Source organism: Octopus bimaculoides, chromosome 7 (genome assembly GCF_046866305.1).
Source record: "Octopus bimaculoides isolate indiv1 chromosome 7, ASM4686630v1, whole genome shotgun sequence".
Lineage (NCBI taxonomy): Eukaryota > Metazoa > Mollusca > Cephalopoda > Octopoda > Octopodidae > Octopus > Octopus bimaculoides.
Genome location: NC_142934.1, coordinates 107125914 through 107138476, shown reverse-complemented (window position 1 = coordinate 107138476; position 12563 = coordinate 107125914). Strand labels below are relative to the sequence as shown.

Below are 12563 nucleotides of genomic sequence, written 5' to 3'. Positions count from 1 at the left end.
AGCAGCGGTCTTGCTCCCATGCCAATGGCATATAAAAAGCACCATTTGAGCACGATCGTTTCCAGCTTCACCTTACTGGCACTTGTGCCGGTGGCATGTGAACAAAACATTGGCTGACTCCTGTGCAGGTGGCACATAAAAAACACCATTTGAGCGTGGCCGTTGCCAGTACCGTCGGACTGGCCCCTCGTGCTGGTGGCACGTAAAAAGCACCCACTACACTCTCAGAGTGGTTGGTGTTAGGAAGGGCATCCAGCTGTAGAAACTCTGCCAGATCAGATTGGAGTCTGGTGTAGCCATCTGGTTTGCCAGTCCCCAGTCAAATCGTCCAACCCATGCTAGCATGATGATGATGATGATGATTGCAGTGCAGGCTTGTTAAATACAAAGTTGATCATGCTGACCTTCATCTCCTGTACAAAAAGACAAGTGATGTAAAGAAGAAAAGTTACTTTTCTTTTTCCATCTGCACACTAAAAGACAATGTTAGACATTGTATAAAAATTTTATTTGCACCATAAATACAATACATTTTAAAATTGAACAAGAAATTTAATGACAAAATATCAAGTATATATAAAACAAAATAGATTTACTTTTAAGAATAGAATCCAAGAATGAAAATAAGAACACAGTTAAAATTGAACTATAAAGATAAATTACAAGCAATGTCTTTAAAATATTCTAGTGTCTTGCAATATTGTGATTCATTGACAATGCTTGGAGTTCTAGTTGCACTATCTTTATATTTCTTTATATAATGAGAATTATATAAAGAAATGTGGAGGCGCAATGGCCCAGTGGTTAGGGCAGCGGACTCGCGGTCATAGGATCGCGGTTTCGATTCCCAGACCGTTGTAAGTGTTTATTGAGTGAAAACACCTAAAAAGCTCCACGAGGCTCCGGCAGGGGATGGTGGTGAACCCTGCTGTACTCTTCCACCACAACTTTCTCTCACTCTTACTTCCTGTTTCTGTTGTGCCTGTAATTCAAAGTGTCAGCCTTGTCACACTCTGTGTCACGCTGAATATCCCTGAGAACTACGTTAAGGGTACACATGTCTGTGGAATGCTCAACCACTTGCAAGTTAATTTCACGAGCAGGCTATTCCGTTCATCAGATCAACTGGAACCCTCGACGTCGTAAGCGATGGAGTGCCAACAACAATTATTTCTTCAGTTCCTTTTTCAAGATTCCTAAAACTTTTCAAATTATAGGAGGGAATTTTTGTCTTTGAACCGCTTTTCTTGAAATATGATACACTTATTTGGCAAATGAAAACTTAAATACAGAGAGCTGAACAGCAAAAAGTTTTCAGAGACCCTCTACCTCATTTCACTCTAAGAAGGCTAGACAGTGTCCAGGTCATAACTCCTGAATAACGGTGCTTCCATATTCTGTGTTACTGTCTGTAATGCCATCCTCTGAACACTTAAGGTGCCCCAGAACCAATGTACCTTGTCTGTTGTAACCAGTTTAGCCAGAAGGTATATTACTCTTTCTGTAATTCATCTACATTCCTACTTCACCAGATCCAAGTGGAACTCTTCTCAGCTGCTTCTACCATTTAGCAATGTATTTGTAACATAGGTAAAAAGCATTACAAGTTTGGCAATGATGTATTTGCCATGATGAATATATCTGAAGATGTAATGGCTGCAATGAAATTTCTGGGCAACAAAATTACAAGCAATGTATAATATGATGTAATTTAATCATAATAATTTTACTTTCATGAATATACAATGAACTTAGATATAAGAGTGATATGCTTACTCTAATGTATGAATATGTTTAAGTTAAAATGACTTGAGAGAATGATCCACTGTAAAAATGATATTAATATGAATTCTCTCCTGAATGAGAATATTGAGAGAATGATCCACTATAAAAATGATATTAATATGACTTCTCTCCTGAATGAGAAAATTATCACAATGTTATGGCTTCTCTCTTATAAGGATGCATTTGTGAGTAGGTAGATCTCTATTTCGAGAGAATGATCTCTCAGATATCACAGTGATATGGCTAATCTCCTGTATGAATACGCTTGTGTCTAATTAAGTGACTTGCTTGAGAGAATGATTTACCACAGATATCACAATGATATGGCTTTTCACCTGTATGAATGCGTCTGTGATTAGTTAACACACTACTCTGAGAGAATGATCTCCCACAGATGTCACAGTGATATGGTTTCTCTCCAGTATGAATACGCTTGTGAATATTTAAGCTACACATTGCAGAGAATGATTTACCACAGATATCACAATGATATGGCTTTTCACCTGTATGAATGCGTCTGTGATTAGTTAACACACTACTCTGAGAGAATGATCTCCCACAGATGTCACAGTGATATGGTTTCTCTCCAGTATGAATACGCTTGTGAATATTTAAGCGACACATTGCAGAGAATGATTTACCACAGATATCACAGTGATATGGTTTCTTCCCTGTATGAATGCGTCTGTGATTAGTTAACACACTATTGTGAGAGAATGATCTCCCACAGATGTCACAGTGATATGGTTTCTCTCCAGTATGAATACGCTTGTGAATATTTAAGCGACACATTGCAGAGAATGATTTACCACAAATATCACAGCGGTATGGCTTTTCTCCTGTATGAATACGTTTGTGTTTAGTCAAGTTACTTACTATAGAGAAAGATTTACCACAGATATCACAATGATATGGTTTCTCTCCTGTATGAATACGTTTATGAGTAATTAAATCATCACTTCTAGAGAATGATTTACCACAGATATCACAGTGATATGGTTTCTCTCCTGTATGAATGCGTTTATGCTTAGTTAAGTTACTTGTTATTGAGAAGGATTTACCACAGACATGACAATTATATGGCAACTCTCCTGAATGAATGCGTTTATGAGTAGCTACGGAACTTATAGCAGAGAAGGATTTACCGCAGATATCACAATTATATGGTTTATTTCCTGTATGAATGTGTTTGTGTTTATTTAAATTACCCGATATGGAAAATGATTTACCACAAATATCACAGTGATATGGCTTCTCACCTGTATGAGTACGTTTATGAGCAGCTAAAGGACCTGCTGAAGAGAATGATTTACCACAGATGTCACAGTGATATGGTTTCTCTCCTGTATGAATACATTTGTGAGTGGTCAAGTTACAATTTCGAGAGAATGATTTACCACAGATATCACAGCGATATGGATTCCTTCCTGCATGATTTTGTTTGTGAGTAGTTAAGGTATCTTTAGTAGTGAATGATTTACCACAGATATCACAGTCATATGGCTTCTTTCCAATATGAATATATTTGTGTCTAGTTAAGTGATTTGTCTGAGAGAATGATTTACCACAAATGGTACAGCGATATGGATTCTCTCCTGTATGAATGTGTTTGTGTTTAGTTAAAGTACTTTTATCAGAGAATGATTTACCACAGATATCACAGTGATATAGCTTCTCTCCAGTATGGATACGTTTGTGAGCAATTAGGTGACTTGTCCTAGTGAAGGATTTACCACAGAAATCACAGGAATATGGACTTTTTCCTCTATGAATACATTTTTGGGTAGTTAAATCTCTTTCTTGAGAGAATGATTTTTCACAAATATTACAGTGGAATGATGTTTTTCCAGTCTGTTTCAACATCTCATCAAGATAATTAGTCTTTTTTTAATCCTTAAATAACTCAGACTTTCACAATATTCAATTTTCATTATTTTTTTCTTCTTCCACAACAATATGTAAATTTGTTTTGTGAGTGTGTATAAATATGTCCAACCTATGCTAGCATGGAAGGCGGACATTAAACGATATATATACACACAAATATCCTCCAACTATAATTCCATCTACTGTGATGTTTGGCAATATCTGAAGCTTCTGCAAACAGTCTTATAAAAGATGATTTATTAGGAAGCAAGCATTTTTGAGATGATTGATTCAGATTATTACAACAGAACCCTGTCATGTAACAGGAAACCAAAAAGAAAATTAACACCAACATAGATTCATTTTCCAAGATATATCTCCCATGAAATTTCTTGCAAAGAAATCAGTTATATTTACATAATAAATATGTACAGGTTTAATTAGAATGCAAAATTATCTTCTGTTTATTACAAACAGTAAAGTAAAGAAATGCTTCTTTCAATCTCATTTCAGAAGAGATATTTCACAGTAATTCAGCCATAGATTTATATAAACTGGGTTTTATCTATTCTGCATAACACCTTTCTTTAGCTTTGTTGGTTGATGAATATCGCTGAGTTATCTGAAATAGAAAATGATATTATTTCAACGTCATCTGATAACCTGAAATAATAAGGGAACAATGTAAGACAGAGAAGATACATAAAGAGAAAGGGCTGTTTTTTTATTCTTTTACTTGTTTCTGTCATTTGACTGTGGCCATGCTGGAGCACCACCTTTAGTTGAAAAAAATCGACCCCCAGAACTTATTCTTTGTAGACCTAGTACTTATTCTATCAATCTTTTTACCGGACCACTAAGTTACAAGGACATAAACACACCAACATAGGTTGTCAAGCAATGGTAGGAGGAGGACAAACACACATATATATATATGTGACCACGTGTGTATCATTGGCGATTTTCTTTCTGTCTTCCCTTCTTTGGACTTTTTCTATATTTCTGATGAAGAGCTCTGCTCGAAATGTGAAATCCTCTTTCTTTTCCTGAGTGTCCAATAACACTACTTATTCCAGGCCTCACGTTTTTTCTTGCTTGTTCATGTTTGGATTGAGTATACATATACATATATGTATATACACAATGGGCTTCTTTCAGTTTCCGTCTACCAAAATCCACTCACAAGACTTTGGTTGGCCCGAGGTTATAGCAGAAGACACTTGCCCAAGGTGCCTTACAGTGGGACTGAACCCGGAACCTTGTGGCTGGTAAGCAAGCTTCTTACCACACAGCCACAACTGTGCCTATATTATATATATATATATATATATATATATATATGATAGGCTTCTTTCAGTTTCCGTCTACCAAAATCCACTCACAAGACTTTGGTTGGCCCGAGGCTATAGTAGAAGACACTTGCCCAAGGAACCTTGCAGTGGGACTGAACCCGGAACCTTGTGGCTGGTAAGCAAGCTTCTTACCACATAGCCATGCCTGTGCTGATAAACTGAAGAGATAAATATTTACATGAATAACAGAATTTCAGTGGTTAAGAAACTCACTTTGCAACATGGTTTCAAGTTATCTCACTGCACAGCAGCTTGGGCAAGTATTTTCTACTACATATTCCATCTCTGGGCCAAGCAGAGAATTTGGTAGACGGAAACTGAACGTAGCCTGTTGTATATGTATAGATGTGTGTGTGTGTGTGTGTGCGTACGTGTTTCTTTGTGTTTGCCTTCCTCCCCTCACCCTGCACTGCTTGACAACCAGTGTTGGTTTGTTTACATCCCTGTAACTTAACAGTTCAGCAAAAGAGACCAGTAGAATAAGTACCAAACTTATAAAAAAAAAAGTGGAATACAAGTACAGGGGTAGATTTATTCAACTAAACCCTTCAAGGGTGTGCCACAGCATAGTCAGTCCAATGACTGAAACAATTAAGATGCAAACCTTGTGTGAAATCTACATTTTTACAGAGTATGGCTATACCTTCAGATTGTGCACAATAGTATATAAACCATTCAACCGTTAAGCATAAAATTCTTCTTCCTCCATATACATCATTCACCATTGCTATTTGATCCCTAAATCATCTCTGATGCAGATGACCAATGACACAAACTAAGTCATTATGACCATCCAGTCTTTTATTCAACTCTGATATCTAGGGTTGCATCAGTGCCCAATGTGTCCTTCCCTCAGGGATTGAACTCAAGCTCACTAGATTTCTTTAACGTAAGGGGCCAATTCATTCCATTCTAACTGCTACTTTATTACTCTTTTACTTGTTTCAGTCATTTGACTGCGGCCATGCTGGAGCACCGCCTTTAGTCGAACAAATCAACCCCGGGACTTATTCTTTGGAACCTTAGAACTTATTCTATCGGTATCTTTTGCCAAACCGCTAAGTTATGGGGACATAAACACACCAGCATTGGTTGTCAAGCAATGCCAGGGGGACAAACACAGACACATATATACATATATACGACGGGCTTCTTTCAGTTTCTGTCTACCAAATCCACTCACAACGCTTTGGTCAGCCCGAGGCTATAGTAGAAGACACTTGGCCAAGGTGCCACACAGTGGGACTGAACTCAGAACGATGTGGTTGGTAAGCAAGCTACTTACCACACAGCTACTCCCGTGCCTATATAAATATGTTTTGCTTGAATCTGAAGTATCTAAATATATTGTTTTGTTTTTCTTGTTGCTTTGTTTTTTTCCAAAACATTAGTTCTATAAGGGTTTACAAATAATGTTTCAGATTCTGTTTATTAGGGATGAAGATGTAATTACACTTGCAAACAAAATATATTCATACATATGAAATGAAAACGGAGTAATAACAAAGAGACTAAGTTATTACAAGCAAAACTATGCTCAATTGTAAATCCTTAAACTTTAATCCGTTTCTTTGGGTGAGGTGATCTGGGGGATTTTTTTGTTCAAAATATAAAACAAGCAGTCCATTTATTAAAAAAGAAAAAATGGTGTGGTCTAAAGAAACAAATAAGTGGTGAAATTTTTTAAGTTACGTTTATCGGAATACGGTAACATAAGAATTCAACAATGAAAGCAGAAAATATTACCGAACTAAACTAAAATAATGGTAAAAATCTTACAGAACGGTAATATTCAAAATAACAAAACTTCCAATTTCTATGAGTCGATTTTCAGCTGCCTCTAGAGTGAAAGTGAAACCCAAATTTTGTAATTTTAAGTACATTAAATGAACAAACTTTAATGAAAGCTTTATTTGCGTAAAATCAAAATACAGAATATTTAATACTTACATATTCCATGTCAAATGTCGTTATTGTGATCAAATTTGATGTCCAACAGCTGTCTCAACACAAATTAGACTTTTTGTAATGAGAAAATCACAAAGTAATATCAGTGTGTCTGTGACAGACTTTTACATTACCTTAATTAATGTCCGGTTGGTACAAAACGTTACGTTATTTTACCTTTTTGTAGCGACGGAGTGAATAATCAGCCTCGAAATAATATAAATATTTAAATGTCTTTCTTCGCGGATAAATTCAACTTACACATGAGTCACCTTTTGTTTGGTATGGTTGAAATCAAAAGTACTTGTAAGTAACAACGTCCAATCTCTGACGAAAAGTCTTTAGTCCGAAAGTGGGTTATTTCATCTTTAGATTGTATACCTGACTTTCTACTATAAAATTATAGTGTTGGAACGCCTGAACTCCAGACTAAACAACTTAAACAACACTTTATTTAGGTGGTAAACATACAAATCTTTATGTCTGTTGTTGTTACAGCTTCTGTGTGTATGAGCATAGTTGTTGAGACGTTGTTCTGTAGTTGTGAGCGAGCTGTCTTGTGTAAGTCGGAAAGATGTAGAGAGAGACAGCTTAAACAAATGCTCAATCGCTGGCCAGCGAGAAAGACAATGAATTGAGCGGGAAACGCTTGCTTCTACGCATGCGCAGGCGTTACTACAAGTCAAAGGCTGATTATAGTCAATAACAATGAAGGAAAAGTTCATAAGTAATATGCGTTTAATCAATGATTCTGAATGAGGTTTATTTCTTTCCTTTCGGTAACTACATTGCTTTGCCACCGGAAGAAAGGATTGTAATGTGACAGGGATTAAATACAAATAAACGATGTAAACAATGACAATGAACTATGAGGGGAAATAACTCTGGACTTGCAGAGAAAGGGTCTGTATAAGAGGGAGAGAGAGAGAGGATTAAATAGAAGCAGAGAATATTTTCATTTCTCTATTTTTCAATAAATTTTTAAAGTGAATCGATTGCAGCCTGGAAGACACATGACACACATTAGCCATTCAGAAACACACTAAAATTGTTAACTTCACCTAAACATTTATTATTTCTAGGGACGTATATTCCAGGTGTGCTAGATGTGTACTGCACACACATCGAAAATGGTAAATTCATTATAGATATTAATCTTACTCATTAATTTAATCACAAATCTTAATGGAAATTTTTTGTTATACCCCTGCTTGAAATTTGGTGGCATTGGGTGTGGCTGCACACCCAGTACAACGACCACCGTACGCAAGTGATTGTTTCTTTTTTTTTTGTTGTTTTTGCCCACAAGGGGCTAAACATAGCGGGGACAAACAAGGACAGACAAAGGGATTAAGTCGATTACATCGACCCCAGTGTTTAACTGGTACTTAATTTATCGACCCCGAAAGGATGAAAGGCAAAGTCGACCTCGGCGTAATTTGAACTGAGAACGCAACAGCAGACGAAATACCGGTAAGCATTTCGCCCGGCGTGCTAACCACTCTGCCAGCTCACCGCCTTATGATTGTTTCTAATATGGTGTCGAATTTTCGTCGTTCCAAACAGCATCTCAACGTTATCAGTGACCAGGTCGCAATTGGAAGCGAAGAAAATGTTGACACCATGTTACAAACAATTGTAATAATACAAGGACCAGAGACATGCTTCATACTAGCTAAACATCAATAACATGTTTTCTCCCTTCTGGAAATTTGTTTCACAAAATAAACAGGTGTTTCTTGAAAGAATACTTTAATTAAAAATGACAATGGCAAGTTCCATTTTTTTGTTTTCTGTCAGTCAGTGAAAGAAGGATGAAATTGTATGAATTTCCGGGTATAAAATTCAAATTCCCAAAAATTTCTGAAAATTCCAAAAAATAAAATAGTTATGAAGGGTGTGCTTAAACTAAAATTCCGCCAAGGCATCATTCAAAAACCAGGTGGCAGTGTGGACCCAAGCGACCAAATATCTCGAAAAGCAAGACAACCGAAAGAAGTTGACACTAACAATTCTGCCAATCCTGCACCTTGAATCGGTGTTTTATTTTACAGACGTCGAAAGGATGAAAGTTAAAACTTAGCTCAGCAGGATTTGGAGTGAATGAATGGCGTCGTTTCTTCATAGTGTCACTCTGTGAAGGATTTGTCAATTTAAACTCTGAGCACAAAAGCCAGGAAAATAATACCAAAACAATTTGGTGAAGAGTTCTTGGCTTTAGGTAAAAGAGAATACAGGAAGATCAATTAATTATGATTTTATTCAACATATTCTCCTCTCAGATGTACTCACTTACTGCAGCAGTCCTTCAGTTTTTTTAAGTCTTGTAAAAAAACTCGGAAGGTTGGACCTCCAATCAGGCCTGTCGCGACACCCTTAATGTTAAGAACTTTTCAGCACCACCTCGTATAATAGAAGATAGCCACTCATTTGTGAAGGTATCCACGAATAGAAGAGTGCGATGAGTCTTAAAGTACAGTAGTAATCAAAGGAATATAATCTTCACTTCCGATGTGTAAATTTTGAAAGTTCAGCATGATATTCTTTCTAGTCAACTTTTGAACTTACCATACTGGAAGCAAAATTTTGTTATTTTATATATTTCGAACAGAAATGTTTGGGATGTTCATAAACTGGATAACCACAAGAAAAGAAAAAGATCTTCATGTGGTTTTATTTCATTAAAGTAAAAAATACGGAACGATAATTTCAATATATTTAATACTTATGTTTTAAAGCTGTCTGAAAGTGATATATGCCAGATTTACTCTTTACAATCAAATAATAACAAATTCGCCACAACCTCCAGCTCTTTGAGTTTATTTTATGTAAAAAAAATATCTTTGTTAGACATTTATATGAACCTCTATAAAGTATGACGGGAAGCATAATTATTCAACTAAGTAACTAAGTACAATCTCAGGTTGAAAACCAAAAGTTTGGTGAAAAGCTCGTGGCGTACGTTTAATTTCTGATTCAAAATGAGATTTATTTATTTCCAGTCAATAACCATGTTTGTTACATTGTTGTAGGAAGGTAGATAAGGCTTATTTAGGTGCGAGTGATACATTATAACATCACACATAAGACAGTGTGTAGATGAACAGAAATTGCACGGAAAGTGCAATACTTAACCAGGGGGACTAACTCTTGACGATCCCCCAGAAAAAGAAAATAGGAGGAGGAACATGTGGCGAGAGGGGAGAGAAATATGATGACAGAATGTTTCCGACCTCATCTTCAAATTGAAACATATTTCTCGAGAATATATCTTTTAAAACTGAATGTTCCATGTTTAGTTTACTGTCTATTGACACAGACCTCAACAACCAAGATTCAAACGCTGGTAAAATGTTCTGTACGAATATATTAACTTATTGCCAATTTAGAAAGAAGTGTATGTAATTCATTTCTTACTGAAACCCAAGGCTTCAAATTTAGTGACGATATCCAATATATTGACTCAGTATATCACTGGCAAGGATGAAATGCAAAGCTGGTTTCCATGGAATTCAAAATCAGAATGTAAAGAGTACCGACTAAAGGGTACTCAAAGGTATTTTGTATGATTCACTCGCAATTCTGCCCGTCTTCCGATTTCGGTATGACAATTGATGAGTGGCCATTAGTGTACAGAATAATCTGGGTTCTGTGAGAGACTTTGGCTGGTCCTCCTGTATCAGGACTGCCTCATCATTCATTGTCTGTTGTTGTTGGCACGACGTCGAGAGTTCCAGTTGATCCGATCAACGGAACAGCCTGCTCGTGAAATTAACTTGCAAGTGGCTGAGCACTCCACAGACACGTGTACCCTTAATGTAGTTCTCGGGGATATTCAGCGTGACATAGTGTGACAAGGCTGACCATTTGAATTAATAGGTACAACAGAAACAGGAAGTAAGAGTGAGAAAAACTTGTGGTGAAAGAGTACAGCAGGGTTCGCCACCATCCTCTGCTGGAGCCTCGTGGAGCTTTAGGTGTTTTCGCTCAATAAACACTCACAACGCCCGGTCTGGGAATCGAAACCGCGATCCTATGACCGCGAGTCCGCTGCCCTAACTACTGGGCCATTGCGCCTTCACTTTCATTGTCTGTATGCCGTATAATACATATATTTCGTGGTTTGTTTACACCTTTCGACTTTCTGTATGAAACCCCATACTTTATGTCTACGATCTTAAACATGTTTCCTTCCTCTTTTCTTCTGAGATAGAGTTTGCAAATATCACGGTTTCTGCAAAACTTTGCAGCTGTTATCAAAATTTTGCGTATCTATGGAGCGGGATTTCCCCCCATACACCAGTAAGATAACATAGATGTTGACATCAGTACTCGCATTGCAAAAGCAGATATTGAATTGCTGTAAGAGAAAACACCGACCACCATGTCATTTTTAATTTGGTATAATATTCCTTGGGTACTCTTTGTTAACAGTACTTTTGTAAGATCTATTTTCATTAATACTCAGGTATCTGCAGCATTCATTGTGTGGATCAGGAGAAAAGCTTCCTTTTGTACCCTCCCCGCATAAATATTTTGGAAAAAATATTAGAAATATTAGGCGGGGGAGTGGCTGTGTGGTAAGTAGCTTGCTTACCAGCCACATGGTTCCGAGTTCATTCCCACTGCGTGGCACCTTAGACAAGTGCCTCGGGCCGACCAAAGCCTTGTGAGTGGATTTGGTAGACGGAAACTGAAAGAAGCCCGTCGTATATATGTATATATATATGTGTGTGTGTGTATATGTTTGTGTGTCTGTGTTTGTCCCCCCAACATCGCTTGACAACCGATGGTAGTGTGTTTACGTCCCCGTAACTTAGCGGTTCGGCAAAAGAGACCGATAGAATAAGTACTAGGGTTCCAAAGAATAAGTCCTGGGGTCAATTTGCTCGACTGAAGGTGGTGCTCCAGTGTGGCCGCAGTCAAATGACTGAAACAAGTAAAAGAGTAATGGTGGAAAATTAATTTCCTACCATGTCTTATAATAATAATGAGAAAGTCATAAAAATTAAGAATTTCTATTAAAAAAAACTTCATTTCTGTATTATGTATATTCATGTCCCAAGGTTAGGCAAATTTCATAGAGTTAGGTAATTTAAGCCTTAAGGTTAGGCAAATTGCAATATGTAATTAGAGTAGAGTTTAGGTTTATGGTTAAGGTTTTAGGGTGAAATAGCATTGCACAAGCATAAAATTAATATTCTTATCATTTCTGTGGCTTGTAAAGTTCACCAGTATTCTGCATGAAGGCTTCGAACAGATCTATCCCCTTGTGCGCATGCCTCTCTGCCAAATCAGATTGGAGCCTGGTGTAGCCATCTGGTTTCACCAGTCCTCAGTCAAATCGTCCAACCCATGCTAGCATGGAAAGCGGACGTTAAACGACGATGATGGCTGGTGAGGTTTGCATGCCGCGTGTGTGTCTCACTCATTTGGCATTTGATCTGCTCTATAGATTCTCGATGTTGTTCGTGTGAGCTCCGGTGAGAGGATCCACAAAGTTGTAGCTGTGGTTGACAGTGAGATGCTGGAAGCTAGAAGCTCCAAGACTGTCATATGCTTTCCAGCAGTCACTTATTGTTGTGCCAAGTTTGATGTGTTGGAGAATAATTG

At 37.3% G+C, this 12563-nt stretch overlaps 1 protein-coding gene across 2 annotated transcripts; it reads right to left on the bottom strand.

Annotated features, from left to right (window-relative positions):
• Nucleotides 1-489: 489 nt before the first annotated feature.
• On the bottom strand, nt 490-7581 carry LOC106879081 (uncharacterized). Of its 2 annotated transcripts, none has more exons than XM_014928514.3 (2): nt 6954-7581; nt 490-4273 (listed from the first exon to the last, which is right to left on the bottom strand). In XM_014928514.3, the coding sequence occupies exon 2, from the start codon at nt 3646-3648 to the stop codon at nt 2029-2031; it is 1620 nt and encodes a 539-aa protein (XP_014784000.2). In that variant the 5' UTR covers nt 3649-4273; nt 6954-7581; the 3' UTR covers nt 490-2028. The 2 variants fall into 2 exon arrangements, with proteins under 2 accessions (XP_014784000.2, XP_089211906.1); XM_089355780.1 differs by lacking the exon at nt 6954-7581 and adding an exon at nt 6783-6920.
• Between the last annotated feature and the right edge of the window lie 4982 nt (nt 7582-12563).